The 21,092-nt window shown below is 51.6% G+C and overlaps 8 protein-coding genes across 8 annotated transcripts; 2 read left to right on the forward strand and 6 right to left on the reverse strand.

Annotated features, from left to right (window-relative positions):
* Positions 1 to 464: 464 nt before the first annotated feature.
* BU25DRAFT_349156 (uncharacterized protein) lies at positions 465 to 1,325 on the reverse strand (the record flags this gene model as incomplete). Its single annotated transcript, XM_033703234.1, has 2 exons — positions 465 to 845; positions 936 to 1,325. The coding sequence occupies 2 exons, from the start codon at positions 1,323 to 1,325 to the stop codon at positions 465 to 467; spliced, it is 771 nt and encodes a 256-aa protein (XP_033558010.1).
* Positions 1,326 to 3,014: 1,689 nt separating this feature from the next.
* Positions 3,015 to 5,079, forward strand: BU25DRAFT_167433 (chromate transporter). The gene is made up of 4 exons (XM_033700793.1): positions 3,015 to 3,643; positions 3,703 to 3,827; positions 3,883 to 4,384; positions 4,448 to 5,079. Exons 1-4 carry the CDS (start codon positions 3,101 to 3,103, stop codon positions 4,736 to 4,738), a joined length of 1,461 nt encoding a protein of 486 aa, XP_033558011.1. The 5' UTR covers positions 3,015 to 3,100; the 3' UTR covers positions 4,739 to 5,079.
* Positions 5,080 to 6,134: 1,055 nt separating this feature from the next.
* Positions 6,135 to 6,407, forward strand: BU25DRAFT_297941 (uncharacterized protein; the record flags this gene model as incomplete). The annotated part of the gene is made up of 1 exon (XM_033701940.1): positions 6,135 to 6,407. A coding segment is annotated over one exon (273 nt), but the record flags the coding sequence as incomplete, so codon positions are not given.
* A 2,271-nt stretch (positions 6,408 to 8,678) lies between these two features.
* On the reverse strand, positions 8,679 to 9,492 carry BU25DRAFT_349099 (lytic polysaccharide monooxygenase; the record flags this gene model as incomplete). Its single annotated transcript, XM_033703231.1, has 3 exons — positions 8,679 to 8,773; positions 8,832 to 8,890; positions 8,969 to 9,492. The coding sequence occupies 3 exons, from the start codon at positions 9,490 to 9,492 to the stop codon at positions 8,679 to 8,681; spliced, it is 678 nt and encodes a 225-aa protein (XP_033558013.1).
* An 80-nt stretch (positions 9,493 to 9,572) lies between these two features.
* BU25DRAFT_349346 (lytic polysaccharide monooxygenase) lies at positions 9,573 to 9,854 on the reverse strand (the record flags this gene model as incomplete). Its single annotated transcript, XM_033703249.1, has 1 exon — positions 9,573 to 9,854. The coding sequence occupies one exon, from the start codon at positions 9,852 to 9,854 to the stop codon at positions 9,573 to 9,575; it is 282 nt and encodes a 93-aa protein (XP_033558014.1).
* A 1,789-nt stretch (positions 9,855 to 11,643) lies between these two features.
* On the reverse strand, positions 11,644 to 12,115 carry BU25DRAFT_349317 (uncharacterized protein; the record flags this gene model as incomplete). The annotated part of the gene is made up of 2 exons (XM_033703247.1): positions 11,644 to 11,924; positions 12,001 to 12,115. The coding sequence occupies 2 exons, from the start codon at positions 12,113 to 12,115 to the stop codon at positions 11,644 to 11,646; spliced, it is 396 nt and encodes a 131-aa protein (XP_033558015.1).
* Positions 12,116 to 12,849: 734 nt separating this feature from the next.
* Positions 12,850 to 15,562, reverse strand: BU25DRAFT_424509 (DUF221-domain-containing protein; the record flags this gene model as incomplete). The annotated part of the gene is made up of 3 exons (XM_033708290.1): positions 12,850 to 14,957; positions 15,016 to 15,493; positions 15,551 to 15,562. The coding sequence occupies 3 exons, from the start codon at positions 15,560 to 15,562 to the stop codon at positions 12,850 to 12,852; spliced, it is 2,598 nt and encodes an 865-aa protein (XP_033558016.1).
* A 2,721-nt stretch (positions 15,563 to 18,283) lies between these two features.
* On the reverse strand, positions 18,284 to 20,924 carry BU25DRAFT_433891 (uncharacterized protein; the record flags this gene model as incomplete). The annotated part of the gene is made up of 5 exons (XM_033708822.1): positions 18,284 to 19,433; positions 19,484 to 20,369; positions 20,433 to 20,621; positions 20,672 to 20,796; positions 20,845 to 20,924. The coding sequence occupies 5 exons, from the start codon at positions 20,922 to 20,924 to the stop codon at positions 18,284 to 18,286; spliced, it is 2,430 nt and encodes an 809-aa protein (XP_033558017.1).
* Between the last annotated feature and the right edge of the window lie 168 nt (positions 20,925 to 21,092).

Here is a 21,092-nt window from a genome sequence, read left to right on the forward strand (position 1 = left end):
GTCAAAATGTAGCTTGCAAAGTACGAAGACCTGCCACGACTGGAAACTTCTACACCGGATTTATCCACGGAGACGTGCATGCCTCTCCACTTAGGCAAGGATTCTCCGCGCGCTGAGAAAGCGCATACTGTACCTGCATTGTAAACCTGCATTATAACAGCTTGAGCTGTGGCGCATGCTTCTTGAAGCTTCTCTGTATGCTGCTGTGATCGCCCTTGTACGTGTTCTTAGCCGAAAGAACATATTGTTGTTCTGTATAAGGGTAGCAACTGCAACGACAGCAGAGTTGCATTTCAGAGAGCTTATAACAGTTTTAGACAAGCTTGAAGCCAGACGCGATATAGCCTTGTCTGAGTTCACGCACAGGATGAGATAAGCGCAACATACGTTGGCTCAGGATGGACGATTATCAAAAGTCTGCTGCCCCACCTGTAATCCTTCAAGGCGCCCATCGTAAAGCATCTTCAAGTGCATTCTTGGTCCAATGTTCTCCAAACGACACTCTCCTTCACACGGCATCCACCTGTAGCCGACGGCATACAGCCACTCTCCAATGCTGCGGCTATTCGATCCATCTTTTCGCCAGAAGTGGCATGTTGTATAAGCATTCTGTACGCAGTGGAGCACTCTATGCCGTTGGAGCCGTAATTTTGCGATACATTGGTTTCGCAAGGTTGATCTTCTGATTGGACAGAAAGAGACACTTGCGTGATATCGAGAGCTGGATTTTCCGCAAGCATGGTGATGAGTTTACAAGGAGCCCCTGGCTGGTCCACTCTTTGCGGTTGCCGAGGAGATCGTTTACACGTAACCGTCGATGTCTGGGTGGGCAATACTCCCAAATTCTCGCTTTCCGAGTCGACGTAGGCTAGAGCCGCGCAGGGTTCTTCATCAAGTGCCTGCACTGAGAACCTTGTTCTCTGGGTCGTCTGAACAGTTGGTAAATCAGGGGTTTCGATCTTCTGTGACGCAAAAGTCGATGCTACGTCCTGTGCGTTATGTCCTGATGGCAATTTCACCCCAAGCTGGATAGGTTCCGTGCCGCTCGAGCATTGATCCTCGGCGACCCAAGCATCAATGGTGCGATCGGTGTAACCCATCCTTCTGAGCAGGTCTCTAAGCCTGGCATTCTCTCGCACGACTCTCTGAGCTGCAGACTGTACTTCTTTCGTTGCTTGCACTCCCTGCTCCCGTGTCATCGCCACCTTGCGCTCGAGTTCTAGAACATACTCCTTTTGGCGAGCACGGTGTCGTCGCTTGTTGTCTCTTGCTCGCACACTGCGGTCGGTGTTCGTCTCTTGGCGGGGCGCTGGGTTTCTGCCCATGATGAAAAAAGGCAGCGCAATGTGTTCAGAAGAAGTCCAGCGTTGGACAATAAAGAAGCTCCCTGAGCCTAAATGAAGCGGGGCTGCGGTGGCGTGCTTGGCTAAGGGCAGCCCCGAGACGTTTGATTGGCTCGATCTAGTCACGGCCAGCCTAGATGCCCGAGCATATCGATCGATTCATCCTCCGATGTGGCTGGTTCGTAGCCAAGCCTATTGCGAAAAGTCCGACGACCTGTGAGTCTTCAGTATGCAGCATCAAGCCGCCGTTAGTTTTGCTTAATGCTTATTAATTCGTGGTTTCTAGCTGTTGAGGGGATTACAATACCAGCTTCGATACTGAGAACAATTTTTCCGCCGCTGGGCATGAAGTTCGCATGACCACTCACGACGCCGTTGGCGCTACAGTCTATTCCCACTCTGACCAAGGTCCTATGCACGTAGGTACTATGGTTTGAGCAAATAGCCACATTCTGCGTGCGCCTTGCTTATGGCGCATGGCAAGCAAACGCAACGCGCGAGAGCTCGTTTATTTCTCTCGCTTAAAGCTTGAGTTGGCACAAAGGACTATGGGTGGGTGAAAAAGCTTCAACCTTATCTTGGCTCCTGCTGCTTTTGGAAGGCCTTCCATTATATGAATAATGTCGGGTTTACGAATAGCTTCCAGCAACGACAAAGAATCCGAGTCAAACATATTGTGGAGGCGGAGTTAGGCTAGCACCTCCGTGCCTCCACTCCGCACCAACATCATCCCTTGCATCGCGTGCTGAGGGCATTGAAATGGTGTGCGTGATTTCTGACATAGACTCAGGCAAGCCTGTAGCCCTTCTGGAGTTGTCGTGAGTAGCAACCAGACACACATCCACGGCGGCCTTGACTTTCCATCATGAAGGGCCGGCATTAGCATGCTATCCAGTTGTTTCCTGATTGAACTTACTTGAATGGACCGTTTTTGATCGTAAGATAACGCTATAGTGATTGAGAGGGCGTACTAACGATGGAAGATGCAGGTCGTGAAGGACGAGGCCACATCTGGTAGAAGCGCGCCTTTCCACAATTCTGGGTCGATCTCCAGAAAGCCTCCGCCAGGAGGGAGAATATAGTTGATTCCTGACAGATGCACTATATCCGTATTCGACGTCCAAGAGGTTGAGTGATAGCAGAGATTCAAGGCTGTCGTGGAGTCGATTGTGACCTTTCCCTTTGAATATGTTCACACAGTATGATCCAGGAACCCATGCTAGAATCCGTCAGGCTGATCGGCCATGTCTCAGCTTTGATCGTGAACTTGCAAGGTCTGATGTCTCTACCGAGCTATATGGTGCTGGGCAGTTTAGCCAATAGATCAGCGTGTGTCCGTCCTGCGTAGTGACTAAATTCGGTATCACAGGGCATTACTAGTGCCACTTGCTGTTTACTGTTAGTGCTACGGACGCAATGTGAAAGAGCTGGGTCTCAGTTTACGCTAAAGCCTAATATGGTCGTATTAGCGTGGGTCAAGGTCGGACCGCGATCACTTAATTGGACAGCGCAAGCGAAGAAACAAAGGCAAATCGGCAAAAGCCGCACCCCAACAGTGTCTTAGCGATATGTACGACCAATCAGTGTTGAGCGGTCTGTCCCTACATGTCCGTATTCTGTTACCAAACATTCTGTCGACTTGCATTATAAAATCACCCTAGTATTGCGGATGGGGATTGTATCTACAGACCAACCTTTCACCACCCTTCCAATTCTAAGATTCGTGGGTTTCCGACAGCTTCTGCTTCCGATTAAACATGGCAGCCCCTGGCTTTCCAGAAACCGCAACCCAACTTAACGATCGAGATGTCGAAAGTTCGTGTCCATCACACAGCCCCTCTGATGGACCGAAGAACAATTCTGAAATCGTTGAATCGGCGAGCGCGCGCCCCAATGAAGACACCGAATTGACCTACGTAAATGCGCCAAAGATGTCCCTGCTTCGGCTTTTCTGGTACTTTTTCTACAACTTTGGTCTCTTTGCCTGGGGCGGCCCTGTCGCTCAGATTGCTCTGATCAAAGAGCAAATCGTAGTCAAAGAAGAATGGATCTCGATGGCACGATTTCAACGCGTTTTCGCTGTCTATCAGATCCTCCCGGGGCCAGAGGCAGCTGAGCTTTGCATGTTCTTTGGGTGCTTAAGCGCCGGTAGAATTGGAGGAATCGTCGCAGGGTTAGGGTTTATCCTGCCTGGGTTCATCTTGATGTTGGTAGCAAGCTACTTGTACACTCTAGCCGGTCTCGAGAACAAGTATTTCAACGCCAGTTTCCGTGCATTGCAACCAGTTGTGGCAGCCATGGTAAGCTACATTCCCCGGTCTATCACTATATTTGGGTGCATTATTGCTAACAGGATCAGATCTTTAAAGCTACACATAAGATAGCAGATCATTCCATAATTAATCAAGGCACTAAGAAGGTGGATCCCTTCCTTGTCATGGCCGCAATCTGTACAGCCATCAATTCAGCTTTACATCTGAACATGTTCGTACTCTTTGGGACTCGCTATATGTGAGTAAAACCGACTGACTGTGCACAGATTTATTTCTCTCGGTCTGTACGGCATCATTTATATGTTCGTCGCTCGTAGGCTTTGGATACCCGCTGGCATATTGTTCGTCCTTCAATACGTGGGGTATGCCGTCTATGCCGTCTTTCGAGGTGTTCCATCACCAGTATCACTGGCTCTTGGAATTGCTAAGACACCTTCTCTCATCAATCTGTTTGTTCTTGGGCTCGTTGCGGGTTCGTTATCATTTGGGGGTGCTTACACTGCCATCCCCTTCGTCCATGTCGAAGCTGTGTTAAAAGGTGCATGGCTACCTCAGCGAGTATTTATCGATTGTATTGCTATAGGGAACGTACTGCCAGCACCGCTCGTAATTTTTGCTACGTTCGTTGGATTCCAGGGCGGCAACAAAGAAGGTGGCCTGGGTATGGCATTCGCTGGAGCAGTTGTTATAACCTTGGGTATGTTCTTTCCATGCTTCTTGTTTACTATCGCTGGCCACTCATTGCTCGAAAAGCTGGTTCACAACAAGGTACGTGTCCTTGCATTGCCCTTACATACTCGCCTTATGGTAAAGTAACTGACACACTGCAAGTTTCTCTCTAGCTTTTTTGACGGACTCTGTGGAGCAGTCATTGGCGTTATTGCCGTGATCAGCTTTGAAATTCTCAAATCCAGCGTCCAAGGAACGGAACGAGACTTTCTAACTAAGCCGGTGGAGCTAGCTATTGCAAAGGCAGCACAGTCAGGAATTGCGGCTGTAGTTTTTACGGTTGCGTTAGCCGTTTTGTACAAGTTTGCCAACAAGTGGACTCCTATTGTACTCGTTATATCTGGCGCAGTGGCGGGGCAATTCCTCTTTCTTGAGGATCTTTCGGATCGTTGAGAGTGCGGCGATGCCACCGGAACTGTTCGACAGCGTTTGAGAAGCCAAAGTAAGGGTTCACAGAGTAACATAGGCTTTGCTTTCCCCATCAAAAATCAGGGAAAAAGCGAGGACAAGTACCGCTGGACGGACTTTGAAGTAGCTAGGGAAAGAACTGTTCATGCACTGCTACTGATAGTGCTTGACGGAGACAGAGAAGAATTCGATTGTTGCACCAAAAGAAGAGTACAACGCGATGTTTGATTCCGCGTTATACGTTAGCTATACAAAAATTGTCTACTTGTCTCTGCAATTCTTCCCAAACAACAATGACTGCTCCTCGACGATACAGAGTCAAGCAGAGCAGGTAGTAAAGTAGTTGACAAAACATACATTCCTTGTATCTCCTGCAGCGGAGGCGAACGTGGGTGACGGTTTGTCGCCTCTCGCCACACTCGCAGCGCGAGCTAGTGACGTCTGGTACTCTCCGGTTGAAGAGGAAGTCGTTGAGCCCGATCTTCTCAGTGCGCAGGCTCTTCCGCTTAGTGAGACCTTGGTGAAGCTGAAGCACCTTTTTTGTGGGTGTTGGCGTGTGTCTGTATGTCGTTCGACCTTTGGCTTCGATCCTCCATTTGCCTATCTAATCCCTTTCCATTTGTATCTTGCACCATCGTCTAAGCGTCGATCGAAGCGGATGTAGCTTTAAAGGTGTGTCCGCCGGCTGCTGGCTGCGTCCGTCCTCTCTCCATCCGGTGGCTTCCTTGGCCGCTGTGTTGGCGGCTTCGTTCCCCGGGATGCCCACGTGGGCTGTGAGGGAACAAGCAGGAGGCCGGCGACAAGCTTATTGTCTCGACTTCTAAATTTAGCGCACAACTTTGCACGCACACGCTTAGAGATGCTTCTAAAAGCATGTGCTACAAATTGACACCTTTGGTATAGCGCATGTGTACATTGCAGGCCGCTAAATGTACAATACACATCTGCAGAAGCGCGCTTCGTCCTTAATCTCGCATTCGCAAGCTTGCTCATATCTGCGGATAAAATCGAGGAGTATAACAGCACACTGCTTAGTATCTGAAGAGCGGCCGACGGTCAAGTCAATGTTCGAGGATTGTTACGGCCCTGCGTGTCGAGATTTTCGACCACAGGGAAGGGAGGCTTATCCTACTCTTCTCGAAGCTTCTATGGTTAGACAAAGGGCTATTTTTGGCATTCGAGCGAGGAGGATGCCATAGTTCAGTTGTTGTTCGCCTCGCGTGCTTCATCCACAATCGTCAAGATGGACGCAGCCAGCAAGGCGCTCGCAGAGGCTCCTCCAGGCGACGGCAAGACATGGGCTGCCAGAGCCGAATCGAGCGGTGTCGCCCTCACCACGCTCTACAACCGGTATCGCGGGCGGCGTTCGAAGGAGAAAGTCGCCCAACTCCAGCAGTACCTTACTATAGAAGAAGAGAAAGCACTTGTTGCAATCCTGTTGCTAATGTCTAGTCTTGGACAGCCTGTCCGCATCAAGTATATACCTACCTTGGCCTTCAGCATCGCCCGTCGTCGATCCTCCACGAACAGACCGAACAAGCCTCCTGGTAAGAACTGGGCTCAGGCTTTTGGGAAACGCCATCCCGAGCTCAAAGCGAGACGGATCAAATCTATAGATTGGCAGCGTCACGAAACGCACATACACGACAAGGTTGTTGAGTGGTTTCGGGTGATCGGCGAGGTCCTAAACGACCCAGCTGTCCTACCAGAGAACGTCTACAACATGGACGAGACAGGAGTCTTGTTAAGCTTGCTGGGCTCTGTGAAGGCCCTTGTTGGCAGAGACGACTTACGCGGTCACAGAGGCTCCGTTGTAAAGCGAACCCTAGTCACCGCTATAGAATGCATCAGTGCAGATGGTAGGGCATTCCATCCTCTCATAATTTGGCCAGCTGCCACCCACAGAAGCAATTGGACCACCCATCCGACTCCTGGATGGCATTACGGCATTTCCAAGAAAGGTTATAATGACTCCAAGATCAGCTTGGAATGGATCACCCGCGTGTTCGATCCAGAAACTAGAGGCATAGCCAACGGCAAACCTTGTGTACTAATATCCGATGGCTTCGCAACGCATGAGACGCTTGAGATCCTGGAGTTTTGCTTTGCAAATAACATCATCCTTTGTCGACTACCCTCGCATACTTCTCACAAGCCCCAGCCGTGTGATGTCTCGGTCTTTGGGCCTCTGAAGACGGCTTATCGCGATCAAGTCGAGCGACTGAATCGTGGTGGCATAAACACTGTTGGCAAGCAGCATTTCACCTACCTCTACAAGCCAGCCAGGGACAAGGCTATCACCAAGAGGAACATACTGGCTGGGTGGGCTGCTGCTGGGCTGTTCCCTTTCAATCCAGAAAGGGTGTTACGAGACATGCCAAAGCCGCCCGCAGAGCAGAGTAACTCCACCGCAGGTGTGGCAGCAACGCCTTCGCAGGACAAAGCTCCGCTGACTCCTGTAACGCCTGTGACGCCAGTGACGGTGGAGGCCTTGACATCGCTGCACAACCTGATCACGCAGGATATTTGTGCCGCTGAATTTGACGACGCAGGCAAGCAGTGTCTACAAAGGCGTGTAGGGAAGCTCGAAAGCGCTGCCAAGATTTCCTTTGCCAAAGAGAGCCTCCTTCAAGACCACAACCGACTATTGTATAGGATCAACAACGAAGCCAAGGTGCGACGGTCGACACGCTCGTTGGTCATCGGGACGGCGAAGGTGATGAAGTATGAAGACCTGAAGAGAGTTCGCGAAGAGCGTGCAGCTATGGCTGAGGCGGCGGCAGCGAAGGCTAAAGGGAAGCGTATCCGTAAGCGTAAGGCATCTGCGCAGGAAGCAGGCGGCGCTGTCCATGGCGAGACACAGGGCAATGGCGATGCGGAAGAGGCGAATATGGCGGTGCCTGCTGTGAGAAACAAGAGGGTGAAGAGAACAGAGAACCTTGGGTCAGAGCCAAAACCGTGGAAGGCACCAGTGGCACCGATGTATCCTGGAGCAGGCGTAGTGTCTTAGAAATTGATTTGAATTACATCTGCGGTGCTACTGTCTTGGCGCAATGGAAATCAGCATCAGATCAGTTGTGGGTGTATGACAGTGATGCCTGTTCTGCTGACAGGGCGCAGTAAGCGAACTTGATCAGATGACGTGTTTAGATTTCCACGTATGATTACATCAGCGAAAGAGATCTGCTTAGTCGTTTCCGAAAGCGGATGTAGCTCTGTCTGAAGTATCGACCAGGGGTCGCGAGATTGCCGGATTTGGTGCGTCAGATCATTCACCGGGCTGCTATACCGTCCCCGCGTAAGAGCAAGGCACGGTGATCATCTTAGACTGCTCTCAAGGCGATGTAGCTCTCATTGTGTTGTTATATCGAAGTCGAAGCGTTAAGCTGCTAACGAAGCCACTCACCATTGCAAGCGTAATACCGATCGTGTGATTGTAATTTATCGCTGGAGAACATCGAGTTCTACTAACAAGAAGCCACTCAACACACTCCACCTTAATCTTCTCGAACGAATGCGTATGTGCGGAGTGATTTGCGCTCAAATTCGAAGTACCTCGCTTATTTTCCTGTATGAGGGGTTTTCCTAGCCTAAGGGACGGACCTTACGACTATGAACTGACTGCCTCTACGCTTCACTGTATCACACAACACAAAGCACAGAACACGAACAGCCTCACTCAATCCACAAAATTATATAGTAGCAGCGCTTTTCCGAAATCCATTCGTCATAATTTCTATATTTACAGAAAATTGGGTAATGCTACTCAGTAGCCATCAAAGAAGAAGTAGAGACGGAGCTTGATCTTTCCAAGACATACCCTCTCCAAAAGAGCAACCAATAAAGATGCTAACGTGACGCCTGGCTATGCAGATGACAAGTCATTGAAAGTTGTAAACACCACTTCCCTTCATTCAGGGGGCGCTTAACCGAAGAAAGAGCGGGCGTGACGGCGGGCCTTGGAGGCACCGGTAGCGCCGGTGGTCTCCTTGAGCCAGGCAATGAACTCTTGGATGGTGACTGCAAATGCATTAGTCTTGAACATGTAGCATTGGTTGTTCATTTGCAGTGTACTTACATTCCTCAGGAAGAGTGGAGCCAGAGCCGGAGCCGGTTGTAGGGGCAGGAGCAGCAGCGCTGGTAGCAGCGGCTGAGGTAGCGGCGGCCGAGGTAGCGGCGGCTGAGGTAGCGGCAGCAGAGGTAGCAGCCTTAGACTCGCTGGCAACAGGGGTGGCCTCAGCGGCAGCGGAGGTGGCGGCAGCGGAAGAGGCAGGAGCAGCGCTGGTGGCAGCAGCAGATGTGGCAGCGGCGGACGAGGCGGTGGCGGTCTTGGAGGGAGTGGAGCCGGAGGCGCCGTCCCAGACAGCAGGGCCGGGCATCTCGTAGGTGGTAGCACCAGAGTAGATGTCGAAAAGGACACCAGGGTCAGTGGCAGAGTATGCCTTGGTCATGTCGACGCCGGTAGCGGGGAGAGAGGCCGAGCCGGAGCCAGTGACCTTAATCTGACCGCAACCGTTGTAGAACTGGGCACCACCCTGGCGGTTACCCTCGTGGAGAGCAATGATCTCAGGGCGGATCAGGTACTCGCCAGCGGCGAGGTCAGGAAGAGTGATGGTGATCTGACCCTTATTGGTGATGAAAGTCTCAACAGCCCACTTGCCGTTGGTAAGACCGTCCTCGTAGAGCTTGGTCCAGACAGCACCCTCACCGTTGGAGTCGGCAGGGGCAATGTAAACCATGACGGGACCCTTGTGGGAGGCAGCAATGGGCTCATCAGCGTCACCGGAGGTGGTGGCAGGGTCCTGCGTGGTTGTTAGTGTCATAGCTTACTCAGTGTGGTAGTAAGAGTTCGTACGTTGTGGTGCCACTGGAAGGTGATCTCGGAGCCAGCCGCGACCTCAACGGTGTCATCAGCGGCGGTGCCGCCGTTGCAGGTCATGGCCGAGGAGGTGACATCAAGGATGGGGTTGTTGCCGTTGGAGGGAGTGCGGACAGCAAAGTGCTGGCCCTGGTCCTTGCCGTCAATGACGAAGGACTGGAAGGTGGTGTGGGCAGCAGCCAGCTGGGCAGCGGCCAGAGCGAAAGCGTAGGAGTACTTCATTTTGATGTTGGTTGGTTGGTTGGTTGGTTGTGGAGAGAAAACTGGTATAGTCAAAGAATGGAAGTATGAACAATGTTCGAATGGATAGTTGTCGAAAGTGAGCGTATGCTAAAGAGCGTGTGAAAGAGTGTGAGCGTCAAGCCTGACCTTCTCCAAATGGGAGCTGTGAGTCTCTTATACACATCCCGCGTAGTCGGCACAGTACTGCCATGACAGTCGTAGCGTGGTCCTGACATCGCCATACCCCGTGCTGCCGTCTTGTGCCAAGCTCATGTCATCTACCTTCAACGTGCACTAGCGCCAGATCTGGTAACGTGGCGCTGCCTAGTTGCCGCAGGACATTGGATTAAGGCTGGCGGAATCCTGCGACCCAGAAAAACTCATGTTGGTGTTCTCGTAGGAGATTGCTCAGGTGTCGCCTCGATGCGTGTTCCTGGATGCTCTCCGTTCACGATCCTGACCCGTCAAATGGCGTTTGAGATGACGAGAAACGTGAAACCTCACGAAAGGCTTGAACGGTAGAACTCCACCCGACTGTCAAAGGCGTCAAAGGAAACATCATGCATTGTCAATGTCATCATTGTCACGCCGTTTCGTTGTTTCGATGTTTGTCTTGCTCAATCTACGCCTTGTCATGAGGAAATTGCACCTGGATCCTTCATGTGGTCGCGAAATTGGCCGGTGAGGTGGCTGCAAGACGTTCCAACACGTAAGAAGGATTGTTGTTCGCCTTGTTCGCTCTGTTCACTCTGTTCGCCCTTTGTCTGTGGAGCTTGATCATGTCTTCGAAATCTAGAAGCTGTGGAGCAAATAGGAGGAAGTGGTGAGATCCATCGACGGCGGCTGGTGGAGCCATTTTTCCGTTTGACATGCGGTGGGTCCACTTCTTGGCTTGTGTCTGTTCGATGTTTCAAACTTGTTCATCGAACAATCGATACAGCTTTTTCATGCTGTGGCTCTGGAAGGCGGTTACATCTCGGTTCCTTTGTGGTGTTGAGCGCTGATCGTGCCTCTTTGTCGCAGTACATCCGGTGCCTTCGCCCGCCTCCGTCATGTTGTTTCAACGCCTCGGAAGCTCTGAGTCCATCTCGTTCATCTCTTTTTGCTGACATGTTCTGGGCGGCACGGCATCATGTCTCATACAGGGCTGCGGCGTTACGCTGGGCGGATGCGTGCTTATGGCGGTTTCGTCCTCCGCTGTTTTTTGTGGTGCCGCCCGGCTAAATGCAATGAGGCTTAGTCAGGTGGCTCATGCGCTCGGGAAGCTGAGCCGGGGGTTGCTCCTTCCCTCAACTCCACCATCAATGTCGAGATCGTGGCACTACGTTTGCAGTTGGCTTTGGAGCTGAGGCTCTTGACCGGCAAGCTGAAGATCTCCTTGGGAGCAGCGCATTCCATTCCGTCAAGGGACGGCTTATGAAAGAGCTAAGAAATACTCTCCGGTCCGCACCTGCAAAGAATTCTGTTAGCGATACAGCAGCACTACAACATCATGAGCGACTACCAGAGTTGAAGGCAAAGAGCGAACAACCGAACGCAGAAATGGACCGATGCCGTATCTTAAGAGTATTCAGGTACGGGCCACTTGTTTCGTAAGTATCAATCTAGATCCGCAGTATGAGCATATTTGAGCGGGATCGTACTTGCATATTTGCAGATTGCATGTGGCCCGCTTCAATCACAAACATCAAATATTGTTCGTTTTAACTTTGTTCATTCATTCATATCGTCAGACTTCCAGCGCAGTGCTGTGTCATAATCATATCTGAGATATCACTCCATCCACCCTTTAAGGCTTGCCAGTCTGGCCCTGTCCTTGCCTTACAGGCGCGTTCGCATCAGGCTCACCACCGTGGTTCTTCGCGTAGCTTGCATCCTTGACCTCAGGTGCGCCAACACCCTTCTCAAAGTCACCAGCCTTGTAGAGCTTGCCAGTCGCAGGGTTGATATCTCCACCCTCGGACTCTGGGATATCGTGGTTGTTGCCGGCGCCTGATGCGCCAGAGCCTACTATGACGGTGGCATCGGGGAACTTGTTGACTGCTGACTCGTCGATGCCGGACTCGGTTGCTGGAGAATAATTAGTACATTGTTCAAGGACATGGACTGAAAGCGTACATACCTGAGTCGCTTGCGTTGGGACCACGATTGGGGTTGGCTGTGTTGGGATCGGTGCCGTGGGCGTTTGCGTGCGAGTTGAGGTCCTTCTCAGCCTGCTTGGCGATGTCGAGGGGGTTCTGGCCCTTGTATTCGACAGACATGATTTATATGTGTGAAGTGTTGATTGGGTTGAGTTTGAGGAGTTCGGTATTGAATTGAGTATCAATTGATAATGTGAAGACTGTTTTCCGTATGGAAGGGTAACTGCAGCGATCTAGCTGAGGTTTATATTGCTTCCAACGTCGCGATGATGAAAGCACAGCGGATCCTTATGCATGATGTCACGACAACCTCAGGTCAAAAGGTTCTGAGAGAGCACCAGGCTAAAAACCACTGAAAGACACAAGCGTTACGAGAAGAGTGGCCATAGAGAGGGGGCACTGGATCTAGCTTGCGTGTTTGGATGTTCTGGTCGTGTGCTCGATGTTAGTTGGGCATGTTGTGGCCCGTGCTCTCAGCCTTGTGGAGGCGAGGATAGGGTGGAGAGGGAAAGCAACACAAAGAATCCGAGAACTAACAGCAGACGATAATAGACATATGAATGGACATGACAGTAGACTTGCATTTTTGTATTACAACTACTTATTTGGTAAAACGCAAATCTGGATATCTCTGCTTCGCTGTTGTTTGTAAGGATCAATAGCTCTTCGTTCATCGTACATTTGCATCGTAAGTGGAAACCATTTAAAGAGAAAAGAAAAGATTTGGTATGTGGTCCGAGGTTCAGGGAAAGAATGATCATCCTCGAGGGGTATCATCAGACTCCAACTCCGTCTTGCGGGTGCGGTAAGAGGGTATCGGACACTGAAAAGAGCAACTCGATGAGCGCCTACCACTAGTAGACAATGCGCTCGTCAAACACAGGTGCCTCCCTGGCGTGACCGTCATCGACACCCTTCCAGTAGACCTTGCCCTTCTCGTTGAAGATAGCTTGCTCGTCTGTCATCTGCAGCTCGGGGCAAGCCTTCTTCGTGTCCCTGATTTCACGCTCACTGATGCCCATGTCGTCGCGAACGATCCAGATGACAGGTGTAGGCGATGTGACAGCAGGGTTGAAGAAGGCGCGCTTCTGGATCTCGACAGGGAGTGGCTCCTGAGGTTGGTGATAGAACTTGTCCAGCGTGCCGTAGAGAGTGTTGAGTGAGTTGCGCTCTGGGTTGATGATTTTCCTGAGGAAGCCGGGAATGCGAGAAGCCTTCGGGGCGTGATCCGAGTTGGTGCCGTTCAATGGTGCAGAATCAGACTTCTCGCGGCTCTCATCACGATGTCCATCCTCAATGTGACCGTTCTGCGGGGTGGGGTCGGTGTATGCCAAACGAGCCTCCTCATGCTTGAGAGCCCTTCCTAGAGTTACGGTGAAGATGACAGTGATTGCCAGCATGAGGCACATGATCGCCAGAGGACCCGCGGAGTAACGGTTGTCCGCGGTAGAGATAGCGAACAGGCCGATAAGACAGATCTCCGAAAGGTAGACACCGGTGAGGAGCTGCTTCAATGCCTTCTGGTAAGCCTCGCCCTTAGTATCGATGTTGGTCTCGTATACATAGAGGAAGTTGTAGCGGTAGGCAATGTAGACGAGGGAGAAACCGACAGTGGCAAAACCCAAGATTAGTGGGGCAATACCAGAGTAAGTGATGGCGATAACACCCAAGTTGCACCACTTGGGGAACTCAGATCCCCATGCGGGAGCAGAGAGCTTAGTAAGCTTGTCAAAAACCTTGCGAGGTGTCTTTCCAGGGAGAATACGACCAAGGAGTACGACGACGACAAAGCCACCAATGTTGAGAAGTGTACCGGCGGCCGACGAAAGTCCCAACAAGACAAAGTAACTGATGTAGAAGTTGGACGCTTTGGGCAGATTCTCTGCGAGAAGGCCCAGGACGCTACCGGGGTTGTTGAGGACATCGTTGATAACGGAGGTAATGGCGCTAGAAAGGGTTGCGACAAGAAACACCTGAACAACCTGGAAAACGAAGTACCAGCTCTGTGTCTTTAACTCAATCTGGCTCCAAGTGACGTAACCGGCCAGCTTAGCCATGAGACGGCAGAAGATAGGAACCAAAGCCATCAAGACAGCAAGCATAACGGTGGGCAACAGACCGGTGACAACACCCAGAATCACTGCGGGGATGTCAAGGATCCACGATAGCCAAGTAAATCGTCCAGCCAGGTAGTTGATGTTGGAAATCAAACCAACGAAAGCAACGGGAACGGCGAAGAAGATGACCATGACGGCGATGATGGCGGTAGCAACAGCCCAGCGGATGAAGTGTTGAGACTTGCCAATCTTGAGGTTATTCCAGACCACTTCTTGAGGCATGACACCAAGCTGACGAGCGTCCATCTTGGAGTTGGGCTTGTTCTTGCGACTTTGCATCATCTGCCATGCATCCTGGGCGCGCCTCTGGGTGTCGAACTCAATAAACACAGCGCCAACGAGCTCGCCTTGGCCGTTCCAGTGCTTGTCCTGCTCAGCGGTGATCTTGGGGATAAGCTCAGCCAGGTGCTGGCGTCCATACTCGATGGTGTCGACCTTCTTGCCAATGAGGAACTTGAGCTTGTGGGTTGGGCGGTCCTTAGGGTTGAGCCACTTAGTCCCATCCTGTGCGTTCTCGTTTACGAAGTGCTTCTTGCCCTTCTCAGCCTTCATCCTATTCTTGTTGGCATCAGTCAAAAGCTGGACCTCGCCAGCCTCGAATTTGAGAGCCGTCTTGTCGCGATCCTCAACGAGATCTTCGAGGTCCTTGGTATTGGACGCAACCCAAGCATGCTTGACACCAGGGAACATCTCAAACAATGCACTCTGGGAGAGTGTCTTTGGCACGTTGGTGAACAAGATCGTTCGCGCGGACAGACGACTGGCGCCCCACGGTGATCGGCGGTAGGCTTGACGGAGGTTTACAGTGTAGAATGATTCACGCGCAACGATCACCATGATGAGACCTACTATGTGTCAGCCAGGCACTCTGTCCACCTCCACTTATACTTATGAGTGACTTACTCAGGAAAATCGCTGAGATGATTGCGTGGGCGTAGTAGCGGTTGACATTAACGCCTTCGTTCAGGACATTACTCATAGAGAGAATGTCGAACTGCTGTTGTCCAGCACCGCCAGTCGCGTTGACTGGGAACAGAACAGGCCAGGTGATGCAAGCGCCCAAGAAGCTCAGAACAACCATCACCTTGAAGAAGCGCACGAAAAGATAGCCGTCGATCGACTGATGATCCAGGATATACTCATCCTTGAGATTCTTAAAGTCCTTGAGCCATCCAAACATGCCCCCACTCGGGGCTGGAGTCTGTCGTTGAACCCCCAGATGATTGAGGTACGTCCTAGGCGCGTACACTCGGCGGAAGGACTTGCGGAAAATGATGAAGGCCGTGACGAAGGCAGCGGCGAGGATTGCTGTAGGGACCAGCGTCGACAGGAAGGACGACAAGCTGTTCGGCGCATCTCTGGCCTCGCCGGTTTGTCCACCCTGTTATGATGCAATCAGTGCTTGTTCGCATGTTGTTGTTTTTCCCTATTTACTCACGGTGGATGACATGATGGGTGTATAGGCGGTTGTCTGCGCCCTCGAGGACGAAGAAAGGGTGTTATTAACGCGCAGGTGACTGTGCGATGTGAAAAAATGAAGAGGTCGTCGCCGCGCAGCACAATTAAACAGGATGCGGGAGCTACAAGTAGTGGTCCCTAATGACGTGGGGCCCCTACTCAAATCGGCTCAGTGGTTCAGACAAGGGCAAGTGCGATCGACTACTACCGCATGATTGGTCAAAGTGGCCTTCAGCTTTCCTTTAGTTCTCCAGCCATCCAGACCCTCACAGAGCTCGTCTCCACCGCACCAGCCTCAATTGCGGCGCAATCCTCACTGGCATGTGAGCTCTTGCATCTCGGAATGCTCGTTGATGGGACTGTACCCTTGCGCAAACACCAGTCGAGCTCGAGTCGAAATCTGCACCAACTTGCGATCTCAAATCCTTTCGCTCGCCAGCGTGCGCACATCATGATCGCTAGGGCATGTAGCCGAACTGGGCATGCTAAAAGCAAGGCATTGATTCGCGCATTCAGGGGTCACGGCACTCTCCCGCGTTACGAGCATCGAAGTGCATCCCAAATCTCGTGCATGCAGCATCAAGAGTACGCTTTCGACCTTGGTCACCTCTAAAGAGCGGATACATGACGTTATTCATCGAAAGAGGCATTGTAATGGCTCCCTTTCGCCTTCTTGAGACTTGGATTGTCCTGGCTGAAAACAAGGCCTCAATTCCTGCCAAGCATCTCTGCGTCGATCGTTGCGGCGCGTTGAGTGTGACACGCGCACAAAGCTGTCGTCCCTGTGCGATGTCATCATCGTCCTATCAATCTCGATCGACGCCTTCAACAACAACAACACCAGAGCGACGACAACCGTTACATGTGCGACTGCACACCGCTTGCATGTTACGAGCTGCGATAACAGTTCAATTTTTCTACAGAACCCTCGTTATCAACCAGCGCAATGGAAATCATCACGTACCCCTGCCCCCGGCGATCTAGATCTCAAGCCACGGGGTGATCTCACTCAAGCCCTTTCCCCATGGCCTCTGCTTTCAGCAAATTTCCTAGCCGCCCAACCTGCAACACATGACACGCGCTACCTTTTCGGAGTACAGTTTCAGCTCGTAACCCATGTCAGCGGCTGCAGAGCCTCGTGTCCTCAGGCTATTGAACATTATTTGAATTCATGTGCGCCAATTGTTGCTGCACAGCCACATGTTTATTCGGCTTCCTCCGAGGGGGGCAGTGGGTCCAAAGGAGACAGCATCGAGGTGTGTGACAACCACTACGACAAAATTTTGCAGGGTAAACAGTGGGAATGGGAGGAGTTGAGGTTTTGCGCTCTCAACTTTCGCTTCTCCGTTGAGCGCGAGGTTTTCTACCCCGGCAGTCCTAGGGCGAGATATCAGTTCCTTAGACCACCGCCTCTTCACATTCTGTAAGATTTTTCGTGGATGCAGTCAGGATCTTGTCCTCACTCGCCGTACCTTCCTTCGTTCAGAGCTACTATTCACCGCTCCCTCTAGAGTGCAGTAACGCAGACTATTGCATACTCCATCGTCATCATGAACACCATCAGGTCTTGGCTAATGTCAAGTTGGCCATCTCCCTAGTCGTAGGGTCTCTCGAAGCATGAGATTGATCTCTGTACTAATGCGCGCTATGTACCTGGGCTATTCTAAAGGAAGTTTATCATACTGTTGGACTACATCAACATCTGCTACATGGGCCCTTGTGTAATGGGATGAGGTAGATCGCAAGAATTGGCGGTGAACACGCGACATAAAGTAAGCGAGTCTCTCACATCCTACTTCGACGGATCTTGTTGATGACGGTGTTCATGGTGAGTTTGCGTGTGGGAGTGAGACAGTTCAGCTCTTGCAGGATGCGAACGACAGCCTGTTCATTGCCAACCCGGGTCTCAAGACAAAGAACCATTAGCGTCGTTGCCAACATGTACGTGATCGTGGTTACTTTCACATAACTGTTTTTTGGTTTCCATATGTGTCGATGAATTGGCAGGCATCGAGGCTAAGAATGTGCCATTCAGGTAGACCCACGAATTTAACATCAAGAGCTGTCTATCACACCAGACACGTCCCGACACCGTCAAGATTGTCGGCACACACGATGATTCAGAACCATGGTCATCTTTTCACGTCAGCTTGACTGGACGATACGTGGGCCCAGTTGCGCGGTCCACCTCCAGCCTTTATGTCGCAGAAATCTCAGGCTCTTGTGACGAAACTGAATCACGAAATGAATTGCTCACCAACCATCCCAACTCGGATCATCGCCGAACTTAAGCATAACCACGACGACTCTCGAACCCGCTTATTGCACAGTCTTCATCGAATAGTTCAGTGTGTGGACGGATGTTGCTTCACTATGCAAGTCACTACCGTTTGAATGAAAGATGGGTAGAGGGTGAGACGGAGTTGCAAAGTATGACAACTATCAACAGAGCCTCGCTGAGAATCTGCAAAAAGATGTGCATCTCAAAACATGGACCGTCGGCATCATGACGCTACTAAGGAAAGAAGCATCATTTCACGTGACGCGGTAGGGCGCAGCACAGGCCCAAGTGACAGTTGACATAAAAAATGGACATTAATCACATTTCCTTTTCGAGTAGCACCAAAGCCTGAAAGAGGGGAAAACGGTACGTTGAAAGCTTTCGTTCGTATCGAGTATTATGGTCATCCAACACAAAGAAGCCCATCAAGCACTAAAACGCTCTCCCAGCATCCCTAGCAGTGAACCGCCTTCCAATCGCACTCCCAGTACTCAGCCTCCTCTCTATATTCCTCTCCACACTCCCATCCCTCAAGTCCTCCACGATCCCATCGGGGAGATACGTCTCCCGTCCACTTGCCGTCCTTGTAAGCCCTCGCCTAACATCGCCATTCAGCCTGCCAGGGTAGTTTACCGAGCTGAGCGACTCACTCTCGATGCGCTCATCGGCCGTGATGGCGTGGTGATCCGACTCGTTGTCGAACAGGAAACTGCGCTGCGTGTCTGCCGTCATTGGGCGGGAGCGCCGTTGGCGGCCGCGTGATGTGGGTCGTGATGGTGGTAAAGATGAATTGCTGCGGGAGCGTATTATTGGCGGGTCTGGGAGTGGCGCCGCAGTTTCCGAGTTGTACCATACTGGTGTTCCGGTTGCTTCGGCGGATGCGAGAGACTCTTTGCTCTGGTACCATGTGTCTCTTTCGCTCTTGTTGCGGTGGATGGGTGGTGGGTCGGCGCTGTCGTGCGAATCCTGATGGATGAGAGTGGGCTCGCTGCTGAGGGAGTCTTTGTGGTGTGTTCGGCTGTTCTTCTTGCGCAGCTTCTTGTCGCCCATAGTCGATGTCGGTGATGTATCTTTCAAGTTGGGAGGGGACAGTCGAGGGTCGATGGGGGACTCGGGGCTTGCGGGTCTGTAGCCGTTCTGCTGGCCTGCATAGCAGTTGGAAGTAACAATGCCAAGGCCGGGTTCTGTAGGTTGGAGGGAACGGTTGAAATCTTCTGCCGCCTGGTCCTTTTCGTTCATCACTCTGTTGCTGTCACTTCCGGTACCATTCCCGCTGCTGCCACTGCTGCCCATCAACTTGCGATGCCAAGAGCTATTCTGGTACTGGAAGTCCAAGCGCTTCTCGCCACGCTTACCGAACCACAGCGGCTCGTTCTTGCTGATCCTCACGACACTGAGCCAAGGGTTGCCAGGCTCCTCGTCAACAAGTGCGAAAACGACATCGACTTCTTCGAGCGAACGGAATGCAGTTTCTGGGTAGAAGAAGTAAACGAGGGGGATGATTGCGAAGTTCGTCGCAGCAAAGATGATCCAGGTGCGATAGCCGATGTTGGTAAACGCGATGGGGGTGATAAAGACTACGCTATTGAAATGTTAGTACTGGACACTACACATTATCGTTCCGCCACTTACACGAAGTTCAGCATCCAATTGGCACTGGTACTGATGGCATTAGCCGGTCCACGGATTCTCAAAGGGACGATCTCAACTTGGTACAGCCAGGCCATTCCCTGCCAGCCGATGGCGAAGAACATAGAGAACGCGAAGAGGAAGACAGTACTGGCAATTCTTGTGCCGGTAACGTTGCGCTCAGTCCAGAGGTACTGCATGATTGTAATAAGAATCATGCAACCACTCATACCAGAAGCACCAAACATCATCAATGACCTACGGCCCCAAAAGCGATCGATACCGACGACAGCGACAAAACTGGCAAGAAAATACGTGGTGGCAGAACATCCAGCGAGGAGACGTGCTAGCCATCCGGTGTAGTTCATGCGAGTGAAGAAGATCCAACTAAGGTACTGCAGAACAAGATTAATACCGGTCCCCTGCTGGAAGACCTGGACGAAGTAGGCAAGAACAACACGATGGAAACCGCGGCGCTCCTTGTTCGAGAATATACTTGCTGTCGACCCTTGAGCCATGATCAGGATAGCATCCTTGATCTGCAGGAACTCGTCCTTGATCTCAAAATCATCGACGTCGGCATCGTTGAGGGCAGCGAGCACGTTCAACGCTTCCTGTTCTCGACCCGTCAGGATGAGCCATCGTGGAGACTCTGGCAAGAAGAACAGTAACGCGATAGCGGGCAAGGAGAAGATGATCTGAAACGCGATGGGAACCCGCCATGCCGCTGAAGAGTCAACATAGGCGAAGGCGAAGGTGAGCCAATACGATAGCGCGTAGCCAGCTGCAACGAAGGCGCCCGCGCTGATCATCAATATTGTTCCCTTACGGTGTGACTTGACACACTCAGCCTGGTATGCAGGGGCTGTGGACGTGGTGAAGCCGTTGCCTGTACATATGCGTTAGCGGCCGCTCTTGGTACCTGTAGACTTCAATTACAGGGTATACATACCGAAACCGGCAATGCATCGCCCCACAATGAACTGTGCGAAGCTGTACGACGAAGTCTGAATGATCTCGCCTATTGTCCAAATTGTAATGCCGAGAAGAAGTGTACGTCGGCGGCCAAGAGAGTCGCTAACTACGATGCACAAGATGGCAGAGACCAGACATCCCAGGTTCCAGGATCCTACTGCAAGACCTGTTTGTGTTAGCGAGAGATCCTGTACGAAAGCGCCATATGGAACATACCAGTGACCCACGCACTGTGGAACGACGCCTGCGCAGGATCCAATGTGTCAACCTGAGGGAAGCGATCCAGGAATTGGGGAACGGTCAAGAGACCGCCCATAACACCCTGCGCATAACCGAAACATCTGTCACATCTGTCAGTCGCCTAGCCTAACATTCGCAACACGACTTACAAGAAGCACAGTCCACAGACAGTACTGATGACCGTCGCGAGACTTCCGCCTCTCAGTCCGAGGTACTTCGCGTTCGGCATGGTATTCTTCAGCGACCAGCACAACAGAACGCAGCAAGAAGGAAGCTCAACGGCCAAGTCCGGAATGCGGCGAGGGGTTCAACGCTTATCAAAGCGGCTGTCTAAGCCATGCTTTCGAATCCCCAGATGTTGACTGTGGCTCTGCGGGTTTGACAGATCCCTCAGACT

The sequence above is a fragment of the Macroventuria anomochaeta genome (assembly GCF_010093625.1).
Source record: "Macroventuria anomochaeta strain CBS 525.71 unplaced genomic scaffold BU25scaffold_34, whole genome shotgun sequence".
NCBI classification, from domain to species: Eukaryota; Fungi; Ascomycota; class Dothideomycetes; order Pleosporales; family Didymellaceae; genus Macroventuria; species Macroventuria anomochaeta.